The sequence below is a fragment of the Ursus arctos genome, chromosome X (genome assembly GCF_023065955.2).
Source record: "Ursus arctos isolate Adak ecotype North America chromosome X, UrsArc2.0, whole genome shotgun sequence".
Taxonomy (NCBI): domain Eukaryota; kingdom Metazoa; phylum Chordata; class Mammalia; order Carnivora; family Ursidae; genus Ursus; species Ursus arctos.
The window spans coordinates 12,730,723-12,753,093 of NC_079873.1; the positions used below are offsets into that span (position 1 = coordinate 12,730,723).

General features: G+C 43.3%; 1 protein-coding gene across 5 annotated transcripts in view; it reads right to left on the minus strand.

The window, feature by feature from the left end:
* Positions 1 to 22,371, minus strand: part of CTPS2 (CTP synthase 2) — a 97,211-nt gene that overhangs the window by 13,250 nt on the left and 61,590 nt on the right. For all 5 annotated transcript variants that reach the window (XM_048213588.2, XM_048213586.2, XM_048213587.2 and 2 more), the window contains 2 exons: positions 7,599 to 7,654; positions 3,981 to 4,077 (listed from right to left, as the gene is read on the minus strand). In XM_048213588.2, coding sequence (XP_048069545.1) covers positions 3,981 to 4,077; positions 7,599 to 7,654 — 153 coding nt within the window. The remainder of the gene's footprint in view (positions 1 to 3,980; positions 4,078 to 7,598; positions 7,655 to 22,371) is intronic.

Here is a 22,371-nt window from a genome sequence, read left to right on the forward strand (position 1 = left end):
CCACAAAACTCTACTGGCACCCCTATTTCGGCCTCTGCCAAATTATCGTCTGTAAGGGAGAGTCTCAGAGTGATAAAGGGATGGCCTTTCAACATGTTAATGGTGGTTATGGCTCCAGGGGGTCAGAGGTCCAGATGCTTTTATTTTCTTCCATATACTTATTCCTACTGTGTGAAACTTTTCCAGGAGCCTATGTGATTTACATTATCGGGGGGAAATTAAGCAATTTTAAAATTGAGGGTTGTAAAAAGCTCCTACAGGAGCAATTCAAGTTCTCCTAGATGGAATAGGAACAGAAAAGTAGCTTTACCCAGCTACTTTTAAACACACAAATCCCCTTTTGGATTGGAAAACATTTAATGCACAACATATCCAAAACTGGGTAGAAATTTTTACAGGAGTGCAAATTCCTTCCCCCAATCAGAACTCTCAAAAACTATGTTCTTTTTTCCCCCCAGATCAGAAGCAACTTCTGATTAGAAATCAGGCAACTGTGTAATCCCATAATTACTATAGTACAGAGCACGGTTGGTGCTGTATTCCCTTCTTTAAAAATCATCTTAATTGCTATGTATACCAAACCGAAGATCACAGAATATAAGTTTTATAGGGGGGGTAAATGCAACCTAAAGCTTTCACTAAGATGCTTTACCAAATGATCTAAAAATCTAGTGTGGAATTCAAAATCACAGATCCCCATCACTTACCACTGGAGACCAAAGCTCCTACTACAATAGTAAGGAAATGATGACTGAACAGAAATGTCCACTCTTGTAAGGTTATCATTGAAAGCTTTGCTATACAAAATGGTAGTTCTTAGCCACATGTGGCTATTTCAATTCATTCAACTTAATTGAGCACATATCAAGTGTTCAATAGCCACACACGGCCAGTGGCTACCATATTGAACAGGGCAGAATAATCCATCGTTGCAGCAAGTTTCACTGGACAGCTCTGAGTCCAGAAAAATCCAGTGTACAAATCCTGTACATCACATCTAGCAAGAAGCCTCCTTGAATGAGAGGGACACTCAGGTGTGAAAGCTTGGTGAGGAGAATGCCACCTTCTCCCGGGAATGTGTCCCCTCAAGAAAAGAAGAAAAGAAATCATCCGCTCTTAGAAAAGAAATTAAGCAATGTAGCTTTAAATTTAAGATGCAATGAATCCTACAGCACAGCATCTAGGGATGTCTTTGAAAGACACAGACAGTAATTGTGCTTTTGTACAACTGCAGACAGAAGCTACGCAATGAATCGTGTCATGGCCAGGGGCAAAATATTTGAATGAGTGGCCCACTGTTCTGAATCACTTTCTCCAAAAAAATCCCCTATGCCGATATGAGGAAAGAAATGAAAAAGTTTTTATTTTGATGGTGTTCTATCAGTCAGATAAAGTATCTTTTAAATAATGCTCTTAATTGCTTTCAATCACATTCCGGACATTATACTAATCTCAAACTTTGTTGTTCCTTTTAGAACTCCTTTAGGAAACGTAGAGATTCACGGAAATGCTCCTAAGGGGTAGCTGAGATCAGAATCTTCCGGGGAATTTTCCTTAATAAAATGAATTTCCTTGCATTTAAAAAAAAATGGCAGGATTTTACAGCGTCTCTCATTTCCTTTCCAACACACATGAAATTTGAAAGTGTCAATGGGAATCTAAATCCGTGCGATAAAAGAGGCATCTAAGTATTTGCTCACAATAATGAGACCCAGGAGACTTAAAAGAAAGTAAGTACTTGAATGAAGTAAACAAACAGTAATCTGCTTAAGAAATTCTCTGCCCTCTCACACGCCAGAAAGATTTAAGAGACTTCAAACCCGACCAGTGATCCACACTATAAAAATTGTCAATGATGGGCATTTCCATCAGAAAGACTACAGGAAATACATCCTCAGGTTCTAATTGAAAACTTCAGGCACGGACTGATAATCTTAGCTGGCATGTCCCGTGCAAACAAGAGGAACAGTGACATCTACCAAGGTGGTAGCAGGACCCGGTTTGGCTCCAGCCCCACCTGTGATGAGCTGGACATCTCTGTAAAGTGGGAATGACATCGCCCGTCTTGTAAGTTACATAAGGCACGCCGAGTCCCTAGCAAGGGGTCTAGGGAGAAGCATCTAGTGAGTGTGCAACCAGTGTCCACTGCTTTCCTTCTTTGAGGGTCCAGGTAACATGTCCCTGCATTCAGAGTGGCCCTCGCCAACTTCAATTCTGCTCCCTGCTCGGGACTCCTGAAGTACCTGAACGGATTCAAGACAGAAAAGGAAAGGACAGAGAAAAGGCATTTGAAGTAGAAGATGGTGATGTGGACTCAGATGGTAAAAGAAGTAGGAAATTCAGAAGAGTAAGTCCAGAATAGCTGTAGCCTAAAGAAGATAGGTTGAGAAGGTAGCTTCTAGGAAATCATGTTACCATTTTTACAGTATCCTGTACAAAAGAAGCGTTTGATAAATGAGTGTGGTTTATCCACCAAATTCGTGTCACATGCACCGCACACTCAGCCCCGTCCTCGATAGGAGGTGCTGCAGAGGGGAGAGCCTGGAGGCACGAAGGAGCTTTAGGAGGACTCTGGGTCGGAGTCACCAAGCGCTGGGGATGAGGGTGAGAGGGACGGGAATGCAATCCCATCTCGATCTTTCTAGAGACAGAATCTACAGGACTTGACAACTGATTACAAGCTGGGCGTATAAAGGGGAAGAAGAACTAGTAAGTCCAATTTTAAGCCTGATGGTCTAGGACTGGATGGTTCCCACCCAGGGAATGTGAACCTCAGGGACATTTGGCAATGTCTGGAGATGGTTTGTGGTGTTGCAACTTTGGGAGGTGGGGACAATGCTACTGGCATCCGGTAGGTAGAGGCCAGGATGCTGCCAAGCATACACTGCACAGGCCCGCCCCCACCACAGAGAACGACCCCCCCAGCGCCAACGGTGGCGAGCGTGAGAAGCCCTGAACAAGGAGACTGAGGATACCTTCGCAGAAATAGTCAGGAGGAACAACTAGTTTGGAAAGCATGTAAACTTCGTTTTAAATACGTTGAGCTGGAAGTGCTAGGAGAACATCCAGATAGACAAACAGGTCAAGCAGTCACCTGAACATGTTAGTTCAAGTCAGTTCAATGTGTGGGTCTACATCAGGGGTTGGCAAACACTTCTGTAAAGGGCCAGGTGGTAAGTAATGTTAGAGAAAGAGCTGGGATCAGAAGTAAGCATGCCTTACTCTGTATTTGCAGCTCCGAATGAGAATAGTGTCCTCGGTCTCATCAATAATGGTGTATGGTTTGTGCCTGGGCTCTTGAGGGTGTCCCAGCCCCCACACGCAAACAACTTCTTCAGCAGTCTTCCTCGACAGAAGTTCCTATCCCTTTGTGGAGTGTTTGGTGTCACTAGGGACTTCTGCGGGTGCAGGGACTAGTGTTCTAAAGTTGAACAACTGGACCACACTTGACCAGGGAGCATAGTGGGATGGAAAGGTGGACTCCAGGTAGAATGAGGGGCCAAGCCCCACACACAATAGACGTCAAAACCAGTCACAAGTAATGAGGAAGGCACTGGGCCATTCTTCTTCAAAAGAGGGAGAAAGCAGAATGCTATTCAACAGTGGGCCACCTGCCTTTCCCGGAGCAATTAACCTAGAGGCTAGCAACAGGAGAAGCCCCAGAAAGGGGGCACGGACGGCGAGGAAGCATACTACTAGTAGAACTGTTAGACTGGGAACAGTGTACCATTTTCTGGTAGATTCAGACTAGTGGGCCCCAAAATGATTAGGATTATAAGTGGTCTGTTTTTCTCGTGTACTTTATGTTTAGTCATATTATTTCTATTTAGTTGCATGTTTATTTCAAGAGAGGAAAAGAAGGAGAGCAAACGAGTCTCAAGTTATGGCTTCACATACAACGACAAATTATATCTTTATACATAACAACACAAAGACATTAGGTTACCATGAAAACTTTCAAAAACAAAGAGCCCACTTACTTGCCAGTTCAATGATTTCCATCCTCTCTCCATCGACATCCTGACCTACAAAACGTAAGTCATTCTGCTCCAACTGACTGATCAGGCTTGGGTTCACCTGGAAAAACAAGAAATTAAGCGCCTCTGCGAAGCAGAGCCATACAGACATATCAACTTATGAAAATGTCCTCCATCAATTGGCTGGGTTTTCCATTTCAGTGATGCTCTTAACTAGTAGTTAATTGCTATATCCCACCTCCAAAGCCTTTTTTTTTTTTTAAGATTTTATTTATTTATTCGACAGAGATAGAGACAGCCAGCGAGAGAGGGAACACAAGCAGGGGGAGTGGGAGAGGAAGAAGCAGGCTCACAGCGGAGGAGCCCGATGTGGGGCTCGATCCCACAACGCCGGGATCACGCCCTGAGCCGAAGGCAGGCGCCTAACCGCTGTGCCACCCAGGCGCCCCACCAAAGCCTATTTTTAAACTCAGGATGAACCTGAGAAAAAGTCTAATCACAGCCCCTAAACCTGAGAGGCCCACCTTCTGTTGCTCAAAGATGAGATTCAAAAAGTAGGACTGTGACACAGGTATTCCGACTTGGAACCTTGAGATTAGCTATTTATAGCCATCACCATATTTGCTTCTTCCCTTGAGTTATGTGTAATTAACTGTTTCTCCCCAAATCACAAATCTGCTTGAGGATTGAAACTATCTTATTGCCCTTGTGACTAAGCCCAATGCATTCTTCCCATATAGTTACATACAAGCTCTAAGGATTAGAAGCTTGAAGCAATCTTTCTGCTAGAATATTGGTTATAGATGACAACTCGACGGCCTGGTGCACAGCCCCTTCCCTCATTCATCGCATCCCTGTCCTTTCCCGAACTTTCCAGCCTCTTCTTCACAGAAAGCACTAACTCATCTAAAATCAAAGTGGGGCTCCATCTGTCCTCCTCAATCTTAACCCCATATGTTTTTATTTTATTTTTTAACATTAGGCCAGTTCTCAAATTTGTAATTATTTTTCCTTTTTTTTAACAGCTTTATTGAACTATAGTTCACATACCATACAATTGACCCACTAAAAGTGTACAACTCACAGAGGATCTCAGCCATCACCACAATCAATCCAAGAATAGGCCCTATCCCCTCTAACCATCATCCCCTAATGCCCTCATCACCTCCCCACCAGCCCTAGGCAACCACTAATCTACATTCTATCTCTTTAGATTTGTCTGTTCTGGGCATTTCATGTTAATGGATCGATACAGTGTGTAGTCTTTTGTGACTGGCTTCTTTCACTAAGCACCCTGTGTTTTAGGTTCGTGTCTATAGTAGCATGTATCAATATTTCATTTCCTTTTATTATCAAATAATTCCATCGTATGGATAGATCATATTTCATTTACCCATTCCTCAGTTGATGGACATTTAGGGTGTTTCTACCTTTTTTATTACATATTATGGATAACGCTTGCTTTGACCGTTTGTATACAATTTGTTGTGTGCATGCACTTTTCGTTTCTCTTCGGTTATATATGTAAGGATGGAATTATCAGGTCATATGATAACTCTGTGTTTAACTTTTTGAGAAACAGCCAGATGTTTTTCCAAAGTGGTCACACCATTTTACATTCCTACCAACAGTGTGTCCTCACCAACACTTGTTATTATGTGTCTTTTTTTTTTTAAGATTTTATTTATTTAACAGAGAGAGAGAGAGCACAAGCAGGGAGAGCAGCAGGCAGAGGGAGAAGCAGACTCCCCACTGAGCAGGGAGTCCAACGCGGGGGCTCCATCCCAGGACCCTGGGATCATGACCTGAGCTGAAGGCAGACACTTAACTGAGCCACCCAGGCGCCCCTATTACCTGTCTTTTGTTTGCAACCATTCTAGTGGGTATGAGGTGGTATCACTTTGTGTTTTTGTTTTTGTTTTTTTTTAAAGATTTTATTTATTTATGTGACAGAGAGACAGCCAGCGAGAGAGGGAACACAAGCAGGGGGAGTGGGAGAGGAAGAAGCAGGCTCCCAGCGGAGGAGCCCGATGTGGGACTTGATCCCGGAACGCCGGGATCACGCCCTGAGCCGAAGGCAGATGCTTAACGACTGCGCTATCCAGGCGCCCCCACTTTGTGGTTTTGATTTGCATTTCCCTGATGACAAATGATGTTGAACAGCTTTTCATTTGTTTATTGGCCATTTGTGTATCTTTTTTTGGAGAGATGTCTTTTCAGAATCTTTGCCATTATTTAATATTCAGTTGTAAGAATTCTTTATACATTCTAGATAGAAGTACCTTGTTTGATATCTGATTTCATCTGTACTTATGTTATCTGTTATCTTATTTTTTGTCCTGTCCATTAGAATGTAAGCTCCCTGACAGGAGAGAGACTGTGCGTGTCTTTTCCCCTTCCATCTCCAGTGCATATCAGATACAAAATAAGTATGAAGGAATGGATGGCCAGTTCCCAATGCAAAGAGGACCAAAAATGGCCTATACTCAGCAAATTGTTCCCTAATTGTAGTGACACTGTTGGTAGCCTACCCAACATTGATTCGCATTGGTCCTCCCTCCAAACAGAACCCTGGACTTTTGCCGGCATCTACGCCACCCCCACAGGACCCATGGAACTCCATCTCCCCCATTCTAGAAGTTGGCCCTGACTAGTCTAAGCCAAACATGATGAACCCATCCTTGTTGGCTGATGAATGATGCAAGAACCCAGGTTTAACCCTGGTTTAGCTTTGCCCTTGCGGTGATTAGTAGTTCATCACAGGTGGGCCGGTAATCTATACTGATCCAATCAGACTGAAGAACAACTTCCACGTCTAAGAGAGATGCATGTTGCCTCAGCTGCTGCTGGTAACCGTCTCGCAACTAGGGGGGAGACCAGCCTAAGGGTGAGGCAAACACACAGAAAAAGGTAAGGCCAGGAGAATCCCAGAAATAGTAGAAGCCCTGATCATACCATGCCTGGAGCCTACCCAGCCTTTGAACTACCTATTACCTGATATAACAGATTTCCTTATTGTTGAGGCTGGTTTGAGTGAACAGTGAGCAGGGATTTTGATCCTTCCTAACCAAAAGCATCATAATTGATACTTCGATAATCCTGATAGAGACAGTCTGCATTTTGAGGAACCTATGCTTCTCATGTGACAATCTCAACAATGACTCTTATTAATCATGTGACACTAAGCCTCATGCTCAATGTAGACTTCTGAAGAGGTTCCCAAATGAAGAATCCATTATGTGATAGTCAGAGATGCACCCTTATCCCGAGAGGCATATGATTCAGAAGATGTAAGTTCCCTTTCCCCAAACCCGCCAAAATAAACGGCAGGGGTTAAGGATAAGGATGATGCCCTTATCTTGGTCTAGGAGACAACAGTTAGGGTAACCTAGAACCCTGATGTGTCCTGTGTACAGATATGTAAAGATTTTGCCTTTGAAAAGCCAAGAAGGACAGAGTGTCCCCAGCCCGATTCACTTCCTCTGGTAAATTTGGCATGACGCCCCTGAGCCTGATGGGTACCACCGAGCTGGACACCTTTTCCAGAGGTCGGCCTGTAATCACTGGAGTTCCTCGAGCTAAGCATCTACATTCCACAGTAATTCAGTGTGTAGACCATACCTCATACCGATGTCTGTGTCTTTCTTCTATAAAAGGAACATCACCATAAAGTTTCCCTGTAAAGATACAAGAGTGAAATTAATATCAAAGTAATCAGCTTTGGAACCACAACCAGAGCATGAAGGATGTCTCTGGTCTCTGGCCATAAATCAGAGGCCTAAAAATTACCTGGATTCCAGGTAGTCATCTAGATTTTCTTCTCGTACAGTACAGAACAGCAATAGTTTCTTTGAAACCCTGAAGCAATTCTCCAGTAAGCCATCAGTGCTGCATAAAGGGAAGCCCTCTGTTATACTAGCCCACCATGGAGTCCAGCAGATGGGCCCTCTTTTCCACACCTGCCTGCAGCTAAGTACTGAGAGGCAGAGCAACGTCTACGCCATCGCTCCTGTGCAGACTCATAACACAGGCTCATTTTACAAAAGAAAAAAATGAAACCAAAGGAATGGAAATGAAACGGAAGGACTTGCCCAAAGCCCCACCCCGCTGGCAGCGCAGTCCGATCTTGAGCCCAGGCCCCCTCACACCTGGTCCGTGCTTTCTCCACCACACCAGCTGCCTCTGTGGACCTGCCAAATTGGTTTATACCCCACCTTAAAAAGAGGCCCGTCCTTTGACTGTAAAAATTCGACCTCTAAGAATTTACCCCAGAAAACAGAAATGAAGACAGAGAGTTCACCACGAAGATGTGCACTGCTTCGTTATTTAACAGAGAAACAACTGGAACCAAGCTGAGCACCGGGAATTGAGGACTGCTGGATTCAATGAGAGCACAGCTATACCAACAATTCTTAACCAGGAGCGCGCGGCTGACGATCATGTGTCACTAAAACGTGCCATGTCGCTGTGCGTGCCGCAGCCCAGAACAGCATGTTGGGCATGACCTATTTAGCAGTCCAGTGACTGCGGTGTCGGGTGGATGGGAATGGCATCGGGCACCAGACCCCTCTCAAGAACAGGCCCCCCTGGATCACGTGGAGAAGCAGGACGGCACCAGCACCAAGTGGGTGATAGCCCTGCAGCAAGGGGAGGGGGCCAGCCACCACTCCCTCAGCGCCAGCCCTCGTGACGCAGAGCCCTGGCACACAGCCAAGGGAGGAGACCTGCCAGCAGCGCTGGGACACATCGTCCAACTCCAGCAGAATCCGGAGCAGCGCTCGGTGCCACGGGCACGGGATTGTCAGACTCTCCAAGACGCCAGAAGGCTGTGGGGCAGGGTGTTTCCACCAAGAGAGACCAAATGCCTCGTGTCTCCCTCGAGCTTCTGACTTGGCCAAAGAAAGCGCAAATCGGTTGTATTCTCCAATGACTCGATATGCTCGTTTATCAAGATTGAACTTCTATTTTGCGATTCTGTCCATATAGACACAACTCCCTGGGGATGATGTTAATCACAGTGAATATTTACCACATGCGTTTTAGAAAAATTGGAAATAGTGGGGACAGGAAGTTACTTCGAGAGAGCTCCAACATGCCACTGAGCGGGCGGTCTTTCAAGACAGAGCCTTTGGGGGCGCCTGGGTGGCTCAGTCGTTAAGCATCTGCCTTTGGCTCAGGGCGTGATCCCAGGGTCCTGGGATGGAGCCCCACATCAGGCTCCTCTGCTGGGAGCCTGCTTCTTCCTCTCCCACTCCCCCTGCTTGTGTTCCCTCTCTCGCTGGCTGTCTCTCTCTCTGTCAAATAAATAAATAAAATCTTTAAAAAAAAAAAAAAAGACAGAGCCTTTGTACTCAAACAATTGGTTCATAAAAATGAAAGGAAAAAATGGAAACTAGTAGCACAATAAAGTCCAGTTGGAAGAAATAGAAGCACATATGTCATTGTGAAGTTACAAGAAAAATCATTTGAAAGCTCTGGACCTAATTTTGAGGGGATCCTGATTCCCTTATGACCTCTGACTTTGTGATTGATCTTTTCCTCCTGTGGTCCAAAATTTCTTCTCTGCTTTCTGCATTACAACGGATGACTTAGAAACCCAATAATAGAGCCTGCCAATATTAACAGATGGTGAAGAAAACAGCAAACATCTCCGAAATTAGGATATAAGGAATTATATCTTCGAGTCAACAGGGCCAGCAGGATATAGGGCGACCTTTTGAAACTGAATGGCCTGCGCATATTGCCTGGCTTAAGGCAGATTTTGTGGTTGCTGAAATATCTCAAAGGTGATAGGAAGACAGGGGTGGTGTAGTGACTCTGGAACCAGGCCACCTACACCATTGAATGGATGTGTGGCTTGGGCAAGCTATTTCACCTCTCTGCCTCAGCTTCTTCATCTGTAAAATGGGGATTGTGATAGCCCTATTTCATAGGGTTGTTGCGAGGATCAAAGCACTTGGAACAGTAAGTAAACCATGTGACTGCTAGTGTTATCTCTAGACTATGAAATCCAAGTAGAAAGAATGGAAGCCAGAACATAAGCTCGGCAAGATAATGGACAAGATAAGGACCAATCCCCTCAATTCTTGCAACCAGTGTCTAGCACATAAGCAGATACTTAATAAACATTTGTTTAACGAATGGAGCATTCTCCCTCTCCCTCTCTCTCTCTCCATATATATTATATATATATGGTATATATATATAATATGTATGGTATATAATGAAACACATTTTCAGAACTTAGGAAATATTGTTTCGTGCACTCAAATTCTTACCTGATCACTTACAAATCTCTCGAGAATGAATTTACAAAACTAATCCATTGCCATATCCATGAAAAAAATTAAAATTTCCTTTATAACTCTATGTTGAGAATAAGCTCAGAATGTTACCAGTCCAATTCTATTTGAAAATACCTTAAAAACAACCTAAAACCAAGAATGCTCATTCCGGGGCCCTGGCCCCAGGAATTCTGATTTGGTTACTCTCAGGGGAGGGCCTGGGCATGTGGGTTTTTACAAAGCACCACGAGCAACTCCCTGATCCACACTGTCACTGAAAATGCTGTAGGAGGACAATCAGAGAGAACCAGTGACAAGGCAAGACGCTAGCTGCTACTGACTGCAGAGTGAATCCAGGTGTGGAGTGAAAAGACTGAGGGGTAGATATGCCATGTTGTGAGGAGCAGGTCTCTGGATGTATTTATCAAGCACTCGTGCCATGCGATGATCTTAGGCACTGGGGGAAATCCTCAACAAAACGGCACAGCCTTCTTTTCTATCCTAGTCTTTCTGGAGACAAAATCAAATGCAACGGAGATTAACTACACACAAGCTTAATGTTCCCTTAAGAAGCAAGTGGGGGTGGGGCGGTGCTGGCTCGCTCAGTCAGTTAAGCATCTGCCTTGGGCTCCGGTCAGGTCGTGATCTGGGGGTCCTGGGATCGAGTCCTGCATCATTGGGCTCCCTGCTCAGTGGGGAGTGTGCTTCTCCCTCTCCTTCTGCCCCTCTCCCTGCTCGTGTGCACACTCTCTCTCAGATAAATAAATAAAATCTTAAAAAAATAATAAAAAGAAGCAAGTGTCTGCAGAGCTTTAAAGAAAGGCAACTGATAGAAAGAAGTCTTAGGACCTACAAAATGTCCCAAAGTAGGCAGCAAGACACCGATAGTGCGTACAATAGGGCTCTGAGAAACAAAAACACTGCCAGTTCCCACCATCTCCTTCTCTAATTTGCTTATTCTGTCTCCTACATGATATATTCTTAACCCATGCACGGTCCTGCCCACCCCCACCGACATATTAGTAATCCTAGCAACTAAACCTGATTGATTTTTCTCTGCTTTTCCGAGCCAAAATTTCCCCTTCAAAAAGCTATATAAAGCTAAAAGGTGGAAGCAACCCAAACGTCCATGGACAGAAGATGGATAAACAAGAATGGTCTACCCATACAATGGAATATTATTCAGCCTTCAATAGGAAGTGAATCCTGACCGTGCTACAACGTGGATAAACCGTGAGGACGTTACATTAAGTGAAATAAGCCAGTCACAAAAAGACAAATACTGGATGATTCCACTTAACACAGGGTCCCTACGGTAGTCAAATTCACAGAGACACAAAGCAGAATGATGGTTGCCAAGGGCTGCAGCAGGGGGAATAGAAAGTTGTTAAAGGGGTACAGGGTTTCAGTTTTGCAAGATGAAAAAGTTCAGGAGATTGGTTGCACAGCCATGTAAATATGCTTAACATTACCGAACTCTACACTTAAAAATGGTTAAGACGGGGGACGCCTGGTGTCTCAGTCAGTGAAGCGTCTGCCTTCGGCCCAGGTCATGATCCTAGGGTCCTGGGATCAAGTCCCACCTCGGGCTTCTTGCTCGGTGGGGAGCCTGCTTCTCCCTCTCCCTCTGACCCTCCCTCTGCTTATGCTCTCTCTGACAAATAAATAAATAAAATATTTTTTTAAAAATGGTTAAGATGGTAAATTTGATGTTACATGTATTCTACCACAATTAAAACTTGAAAAAGTAAAGGCTATACAGCCCCATTCTTGTCCCCACCATTCCCTCTTCCCCAACTTACCATTTAATCCCAACTTCCCATCCCCATCCTTTGCAACTTGGCTTTTGTCCCTGTTATTTTACTGCACTGCTCTCAAAAAACCCAGCAGATGTGTCTTCAGTTGGGACCCGAGTGACTCCCCTTTCCCCATCTGTCACCACTGCTCCTCTGTGCATTCTCCCTGCCCCATTTACCAGCTCTTCATCCTCAACTGGGGACACGTGCCCAGAGCTGTAGCCTCCCTTCTTCCCCCAGTTTCACTCCTGAAAGCCATCCCCCCCCATACTCTTGACCCCCATTCTGTACCTTCTGATCCTTATCTTTCACCTGGGCTGCACATTTCCTATTTCCAGGGGGCTAGAAGAAATCACCCATGGCATGTCCAAAAGGTAAAATCACTACTTGATGGGCTTCGTTACCTCTTCCCTCCAGGCAGAACTGCCTTGCCTTTGCCCAAACATCTTTTAACTGCTGCACCAATGTCTTAATTTGACTCACTTTTAAGACTGCCCAGAACCGTGCCCTGTGCTAATTAGGCACTACCGAGGCTAGAGTTCTCTGGGTATGTGCAAGGGTCTGCTGGTGTTCGTCTAATTCAGAGTTCCCAAGAGGCTGCCCAGGGTACAGATATTTGGTGTATTTGGCTTGCATGGTGTTGGCCAACACAGTGCTTTAAAACTCTGAATAAGTTGCCAACATTTGGAAACCAGGAGATTTGTCATAAAACTCCAGATCCAGATTCTCTTGAAAATTTAGAAGACTGGCAACAGTGAATCCACAGTTCTTCATGCAACTATCAGTTTTAGCAGTCACTCCTTTGATGGGTCAAGGGCTTGTCAATTTGCCCCAGTTCCCACCACTCTCTACCGCCTCTCTAACTCTAAGGCCTGCCGTAGCTGCCACTGATTGGTGAGCTTAAGCTGTGGCATTTCTTACACCTGGCTGTTTGACTCGTTTATGTTCCCAGCCCAGTCCTACCGGCCCGGCTGCTCAGTCCGATGTTGATTCAGCTGGTGTGTCCCTCCTCGAGCCAAGCATGTGGTTTCAGACTAGCTTTCAGAAGTCAGAGGTGGGGTCTTCACTTTCTGCACTCCCTGCTCTTCTCCCACAAGACACTCCTCCTGAGACTTGTGGAACCCTGTCTTGGGGCTCTCAGCACAAGGCAGCTTTCAGCTCTGCGAGCTGTCTGGGTCTTTCTATTCCCTCTTTAATTAAGGTCCAGCTATTTGATATAGTGAGGTGGTCAAGAGTTCAGGCTCAGAAATGAGATGAGTGACTTTCTACCAAATGACTTAAGCTGGCTAAGATGCCTTTCTCTCTCATGCAAAATCCGACCGTCTCCTAAGGGTGTTGAAAGGAATAACTGAAACAATGCACAGACCGTCCTCATTACTGATGCTTAGAAAGTGCATAATTGGGGCCAGCCACCATCTTTCTCCTTCTTTATTTTTACTTTTGGATTTTGACATACTGCTTCTTCAGTTTTTATAAAACATTTCTTTTTGTTTTTTAAGATTTTATTTATTTATTTATTTGATGGGGAGAGAGAGAGCACGAGTAGGGGGGGCAGCAGGCAGAGGGAACGGGAGAAGCAGACACCCCACTGAGCAGGGGGCTTGATCCCAGGACCCCAGGATCATGACCTGAGCCGAAGGCAGATGCTTAACAACTGAGCCACCCAGGCGCCCCAAAACATTTCTTTAAAGCATCTAAACTCCTCCTCTTTCCCTAATTTTATTTTTTGTGATCTGCTTTTATCTCAATTTGCTAGTATAAAAATGCTAATTTTCTAGTTTTAAAATGTGAATCCTTGCCTTTAACTTCACATTACGGCGTCACATTTTTTTCATTGCTTGTAGTTCTTTCCCCCCACCCTGACTTAGTATTCTTATCCCATTTTTAACATCTCTTTTCTTAGATTTTTTGGTATGCTTCTGCTAGTCCATATTAGCACGTAGGGAGCAAGGAGCCCAGAACAGAGGGACTGGAGAGAACGTGTAAGGCAAGGGGGATGCCTGCTCCCCTTCTCCTCGGGCTTACCCCTTCACCCCTCCCCCTGTCCTAGTGGACCCCATTCTTTTTAGTATTTTAAAATTTTTTTTAGTATAGCTGACTGACATACAATGTTACATTCATTTCAGGAGTACAACACAGTGATTCAATATCTCTTATGTTATGCTGTGTTCACCCCAAGTGTAGCTACCATCTGTCACCATACGACACCATTACAATACCAGTGACTACACTCCCTCTACTTATTCCCATGACTTATTCATTCCATGACTGGAAGCCTATACCTCCCTCTGCCCTTCACCCATTCTGCCTATACCCCCACCCCTTCCCCTCTGGCAACCGTCAGTTCGTTCTCTGTATTGATAGATATAATTCTGCTTTTCATTATTTATTCATTTGTTTTGTTTTTTAGATTCCACATTATGAGTGAAATCATATGGTATTTGTCTTTCTCAGACTGAGTTATAGCACTTAGCATAATACCTCCTAGATCCATCCATGTTGTTGCAAATGGCAAGATCTCGTCCTTTTTTATGGCTGAGTAATATTCCAGTGTGTGTGTGTGTGTGTGTGTGTGTGTGTGTGTGTGTACCACAACCTCTTTATCCATTCATCAATCGATGGATGCTTAGGTTGCTTCCATATCTTGGCTGTTGTAAATAATACTGTCATAAACATAGGGGTGCATGTATATTTTTTAAATTAGTGTTTTCATTTTCTTTGGGTAAATTCCCAGTAGTGGAATTACTGGATCATATGGTATTTTAATACTAGGTCATACCCTGAGCTTTGAGAGACTCACAGGTCTCACTGTATTGACAATACACCCTTCACATTAATGATCCTAACAGCCACACTTGAATAGTGCTTTTTCTGTGCCAGGCACTGAAGGACTCACAGGTATAACTGATTTAACCCTCACAAGAACCCCTTGAGGCAGGAGGCATTCTGATATCCGTCTTCCCGATGCGGAAACTGCAGTGTAGTGCGCTAAGTCGCTACACAGCCAGGGACGGAGGGCTGGGGCTGGGGCAGTGGGGCTGGGCTGTTCACCACTCCACTAGCTCCCATGGGTGAAGTGCTCGGCACAGAGCCTGTCCAGTAAGCGACATATAAATGCCTCCTGTTGTCATGATTAAAGGAGCTATGTTATGTCCCAGACCTGTAAGCCCCCGTATCCGCAAATACAACTTACAGAATGGTTTCCCCAGCAAAAGGCAAGAAGGAACAGGGAGAGAGCTACCCTGCAGCGTGGACCATCAGCAGGGAGGAGGGGAGGCTGGCCAGCTGGCGCACTCCGCTCAGGAGGCCTACCACACTCCCTTCCCATCGGTCTCAGCACGACAAATTACCATGGCATGGACTTGCAGCGTCCCTAAATCCCTGGTGACCTCTTTTAAACTGTTTTGTAAATCACCTCATTAACTGAGCCAAGGCTTTTTGTATGGCATGATTATTTTCTTACACTTCCAACAATCTAATCACACCAAGAACTAGAAGCTGTTTTTCTCTATCAATGCCTTGATAAGAGATAAGAAAGCAAAAGCAATTTTTCTAGCCAGTGAAAATTTGTTCCACCTTATCCCCTTTTCCTTCAGTTCCTTCAAATTTGAGACTGACCACTCTGCATTTCCAACACCATGAATTTAACCCAGATCCTTAACACTGGGACTCACTCCATACCTCCCTAATTGTCCTGTTGCGTGTTCTCTCAGAACAAAACCCTTTTTCTCTTACAATAAGGCAGAACCAAGTGTTTTAGCCAAGTCCTCCCCGTTATTATGAGGAAATGCAGAGAACAACCCCAAAAGGAATTAAATCTTTTCCTAAAGCATTCAATTTCCATTGGCCCTGGCCTCCTCCAGCCTAGATTCTGGCACACTCCTGCCAGCATCATCCTGAGGAGCTCTCCCCATCCTCCACTGTCTGCTGATGTCTGCCTGTATCAAGTCTCACTGTCCCCTTGTTGTCTTCCCTGAGGATGAGGGTCATCTTCTCAGAACTCTGATGGAGAGTCACAAGGGCCTGGTCTCCAGTTGGATACACTGCACAGAGTTTCTCAAACTGCATATTAAATATGAGATTGCTTTAAAGTGACTTTACTCTAGCATTCCTACCAGTGCACATACACACCTGATCGGGCAGCATTAAAACATGCTACCTGCATGGTCCAAACTGCATATTCTTTTTTTTTTTTTTTTAAGATTTTATTTCTTTATTTGACAGAGAGAGAGACAGAGAGAGGGAACACAAGCAGGGGGAGTGGGAGAGGAAGAAGCAGGCTCCCAGCAGAAGAGCCCGATGCGGGACTCAATCCCAAGCCCTGAGCCGAAGGCAGACGCCTAACGACTGAGCCACCCAGGAGCCCCTCAAAAAGCATATTCTTTCTGGTAGGTGGCAGTTAGGTTTGAAAACCACACTCAGCACAGACAAAAACATGCTTCCTTTCTGGATCTCTCAGCAACATGTCTGGGACCTGACCAAAAAAATTACGCCTGGGGACTGTAATGTTTTGGAAACAATAACCATCAGACAAGTTGTCAGCCACCCCCTTAATGAGCTCAGAACCTTGTCTGAATTGTTTTGTACTTTACTATGTTCCCATCTCTCACACTCAGTTGAGTGCCACAAGCAAAACGATAAAGTTTATTTTTGGAGTCTCAAAACCCTCTCATAACAAAGTTCCCCAGTGCTTTCCCAGGCTCCTCTCTCACCTGAGCCTGACCCACTCTATCTCTAACCATACCTCTTTCCAGATTTCTCACTCTTGAAAGCACCCCATTTAATACTTACCTGGTCTGCACAATTTCTCCCTGCTTTTCAGATGTCATCTAATGAGTTAATCAACCAAGTAATGGTCTCACTATGAGACAAGTCCTGCCATCTATGTATGCAGATAAAAAGTTGTTTTGGAAAATTGAGGTGTAATTTACATGAAATGAAATATACATATCTGAAGGGTAGAGCTGTTGATCAGAGTTTAACAATAGCAAAATGCATGTTTTAAGAGTTGCATTTTTGGAGAGTGATTGTCATGGTGGGCTGTGGAGCCAGAGCCATCTGTTGGAGTAGAAGACTTGGAACCATGTAAGAAGAGTGGTCCGGGCCTGTTCTGACCACCCACTGACCATGAGCCACTTCCCCTCTGTGCCCTCCATTTCCTTGCTGAAAAATATTGATTGGGTCAAATGGCTACTGAAAGCCCTCTTGACCTTATTCTGTCACTAAATAGGATATTTAGGCAGGCAAGTGGACAAGATGGGAGATGTCCTTGAACGCTCCCCAGGAGGGTAACAGCCTCACTGCCTGGGCCTTACGCTTCATTCAGTCTGCGCTGCTTTTGTGTAGACCACGGTTTGGCAAGCCAGGGCAACTCTGAGGCAAAACAGGTTTCCCCTGTTTTTGTTTAGCCCTCGAATTTAGAATGGTTTTTACATTTTCAAATGGTTGAAAAAAAATCAAAAGAAGAATGATATTTCATGACGCATGAAAATTACATGAAATCCACATTTCAGTGCCCATAAATAAAGTGATATAAATTGGAATGTAGCCACGCTCGTTCATTTACAAATTTGCCTATGGCTGCTTTTACACTACAATGGCAGAGTCGAGCTGTTGCATCAAAGACCATGTGACCCCCCAAAGCTGAAAATATGTACTATCTGGGCTTTTACAGAGAAAGTTTATAAACCCCTGGTTTAGGCCATTTAGGTTATAGACTTTGGGCTGGCAGATCCCTCCCCTCCCATGTTTAAGTGTTAGAGGGAACACGGGCACTATATACACAAGTAAATCAACATTTTAGGGGGGAACTTTCCACTTTGTAGTAATGAAAAGAAATGCAAAATAGAGTACACTAATAAAGGGCCCTTTTTGTTCTTGCTAGTAGAGCAAAAAGAAAAATAATAAAAATACTAGCAAAAAGACTAGAGAAAGCAAGAACAGTACAGTATAGTTAACATCACTATGAACTGGTTCACCTCTTCCTTCAAACAATCCGGCAGAATTATCAGTCATAAAAGTGTTCATACCCTTTGACCTAATAGTCCGACTCCTGGAAATCTATCCTAAGGAAACAATCAAAAGAACATAAACACTGTGTCAAGATGTCTGCATCAGTATTTTTTTAACAAAATGTTGGAAACAACCTGCTATGTTTAGCAGTAAGAAATCAATCAGTAGATTATGGTTCCTTAATTCAATGAAATATTATATGCCCAAGTAATAAACACAAACACTAGGTACATGAAACAACATTCTACAAAAGGCTATATAAAAACTAAGCATGATAGATAAAGTTTTGAAAACATCATGAATATGCAATTAATACTAAGATGAAGTGTTACAGAAAAAATATCGTACTTGTGAAGCCCTGTGAACCAGCTTTGACAATTCCCCACACACTGTCCTTAGTCCTTTAATAAGAAAAAGCCTTTGTAGGCGAGGACAGCACACATATCCAGAACGCAGGACAAGTGCTGGGAAAATTGGACAGCTACATGCAAAAGAATGAAACTTGACCACTATCTCACACCATACACAAAAATAAACTCCAAATGGATGAAAGACCTCGATGTGAGACAGGAATCCATCAAAATTCTAGAGGAGAACATAGGCAGCAACCTCTACGACATCAGCCAAAGCAACCTTTTTCATGACACATCCCCAAAGGCAAGAGAAACAAAAGATAAAATGAATTTATGGGACTTCATCAAGATTAAAAGTTTCTGCACATCCAAGGAAACAGTCAGAAAAACTAAGAGGCAGCCCACGGAATGGGAGAATATATTTGCAAATGACACTACAGATAAAGGACTGGTATCCAAGATCTACAAAGAACTTCTCAAACTCAATACATGAGAAACAAATAAACAAATCAAAAAATGGGCAGAAGATATGAACAGACACTTTTCCAATGAAGACATACAAATGGCTAACAGACACATGAAAAAATGTTCAAAATCATTAGCCATCAAGGAAATTCAAATCAAAACCACACTGAGATACCACCTTACGCCAGTTAGAATGGCAAAAATAGACAAGGCAAGAAACAACAATTGTTGGAGAGGATGTGGAGAAAGGGGATCCCTCCTACATTGTTGGTGGGAATGCAAGTTGGTACAGCCACTCTGGAAAACCGTGTGGAGGTCCCTTAAAAAGTTAAAAATTGAGCTACCCTATGATCCAGCCATTGCACTACTGGGTGTTTACCCCAAAGATACAGACGTAGTGAAGAGAAGGGCCATATGCACCCCAATGTTCATAGCAGCAATGTCCACAATAGCTAAATCGTGGAAGGAGCCGAGATGCCCTGCAACAGATGACTGGATTAAGAAGTTGTGGTCCATATATACAATGGAATATTACTCAGCAATCAGAAAGAATGAGTTCTCAACATTTGCTACAACATGGACGGCACTGGAGGAGATAATGCTTAGTGAAATAAGTCAAGCAGAGAAAGACAACTATCATATGATTTCTCTCATCTATGGAACATAAGAACTAGAATGATCAGTAGGGGAAGAAAGGGATAAAGAAAGGGGGGGTGATCAGAAGGGGGAATGAAACATGAGAGACTATGGACTATGAGAAACAAACTGAGGGCTACAGAGGGGAGGGGGGTGGGGGAATGGGATAGACCGGTGATGGGTAGTAAGGAGGGCACATATTGCATGGTGCACTGGGTGTTATACACAACTAATGAATCATCGAGCCTTACATCGAAAACCGGGGATGTACTGTATGGTGACTAACATAATATAATAAAAAATCATTATTAATAAAAAAAATAAATAAATAAATAAATAAAAATAAACAAATAAAAAATAAAAAATAAAAAATAAAAAAAAGAACGCAGGACAGGAGTGAGCCTCTGGGAACATGTTTCTTACAAACAGAGCAAATGATGATTAGTACTTTGGTCCAAATCAATTTATACCTGTAATCTCCACTTTAGAAAACTCAAATTCAACTCATCTCATTGCATACGTGAAATATGTACAGCTGTCTATATGTCAATCATGCCTCAGTAAAGTGGTTGAAAAAAAAGAAAAAACCCAAATTTCTAGTTTTCATGAACCTTAAGGAACTAACAGGTGACTAAGAAAAAAAGAGGAATTTGTTCCTGATGAATATACAAATTAGAATCACTTTAGTAATCCAGCCATTGTGTCTACCAATATCTTTAGGCTTTGGTCCTATTTCAAAGCATTCTCTTTTACTAAAAAAAAACCCTTTATTTTTCTCTTTTTCCATTTAGTCCAGGGCATTGCAATCACCGGCCCATAAATCAAATTTAAATAAGGAATGAATAGCATCAAATGCTTTCCATCAAAACTATACATGATTTTCAGAAGCTATGTATAGGCAAATGTATTTTGTTCCTACCATCTTGCAGAAAGGTGCTGAATAGGAAAAAAAAAAAAAAAGACTAAAACAGTAATGGCCTGACTAGAGGAAAAAAATCCTGCAAAAGAAATATGCCAACTAGGGGGGAGAAACACACAAAATACTTCGATGCTATTTGTTCTTATATTTTTATGACACTCAGTAAAGCCATGCACAGTGGTCATATTCTTGTCTCTTATCTCCAACATGACCCTTTTGGAGAACCGTGGAAGGCCTGGCGCAAGTGGGAGGGCAAAACTCTATGCCTCCTGGGGATCACAGGTTCATCTACTCACATGAGTTTCACAAACTAGGAAGCACAGTTTAAATTTAAGGCAGGCCTGGAAATAACCCAAATGTCCATCAACTGATGAACGCATAAACACAATGTACTCTAACCATGTAGTGAACTAGTATTTAGCCACGAAAAGGAATGAAGTACCGATACATGCTACAGTGTGCATATACCTTGAAACATGATGCTAAAGGAAAGAAGTCAAACACAAAATATCATCTATCCTATGGTTCCATTTATATGAAACGTTCAAAACAGACAAATCCGTAGAGACAGTAGATTAATGGCTGCTGAGGGTTGAGGCGGGGGGGCAGTGATAGCTAAAGGAAACAGAGATTCTTCTTGAAGTGACAAAAATGTTCAAAAAGCGACTGTGGGGGCGCCTGGGTGGCACAGCGGTTAAGCGTCTGCCTTCGGCTCAGGGCGTGATCCCGGCATTATGGCACCGAGCCCCACATCAGGCTCCTCCGCTAGGAGCCTGCTTCTTCCTCTCCCACTCCCCCTGCTTGTGTTCCCTCTCTCGCTGGCTGTCTCTATCTCTGTCAAATAAATAAATAAAATCTTAAAAAAAAAAAAAAGCGACTGTGGTGATAGTTGCACAACACTGGATACAATAAGAAACAGTGAATTGTATACTTCTAACAGATGAATCGTACGGTATATAAATTATATCGCAATAAAGCTATTTAAAAAATTTTTTTTCAAAGCAGGCCAAAGATATTAACTAGGCAACAAGCTCTTAGTGTGGTTAAGATTCATGAAAATCACCAACGTTAGTTTTATGCCTACTGTAAAGAAAAACAAACCCTAACTCAGTCTTATTTCTATCAAGACAGATCAAAATTTTCAGTATTTTGAACACAATGGTCCTTTTTAAAAGCTTAGTACGATGAGCACTGAACCCTTTACAGAAGATACAATTTTAAAACATTACATTTCTCACTAACCACTTTTTTTGTCCCTTAGGCAACTATTAGAACCAAGTTTCAAAGGATTTGAAAACATCAGAAAGCTGAAGAGTCACTGCTAATACCCAAGAAGAGAAAAAATCCTTATATTCTTAAAGAAAAAATTCACTTAGAGAACAATGGTTTCTTATCCAGAGAAAGTAGAGAAATGTGTTGAAACTTTTCCTTTTTAAATTTCATTCTTACTAGGAAGCTTTATACTCCTTAGAAGCTGCTTCTCATCCATAAAGGAGAAACTCATATTCCTGGTCTTATTCTTCTTCAAGAAGGCATTTTTCTAAGATATGCTTGTAACCTCACGGGAATGATGCTGGACACCCAAGACACCTGGGTTCCCCTTCTCTCCTGCCAGCCTTCTCGGCACCTCGCACGTTCCCTCTCGTCACACTCTTTGCGCTCGCACGACTGCGTCTGCAGCCCGCAGCACAGTGCCTAGGACACACCGGAGGCACTCAAGATATAGTTATTGAATTGAATTCAGGGCTTTGGGGGTTTTCTCACTTTAAGTTATTCTCATATAATATGTGAATCTATGAAAAAAAAAGTTCCACACAAATTTGAATAACCTTATCGAGAGTAGACGAGCACATTATCAGACGGCAAGCCACATCACAGTTTCCTCTCCCCATGCCGAAGCTACTGGGGGAACAGAGAATCTACTTCTCA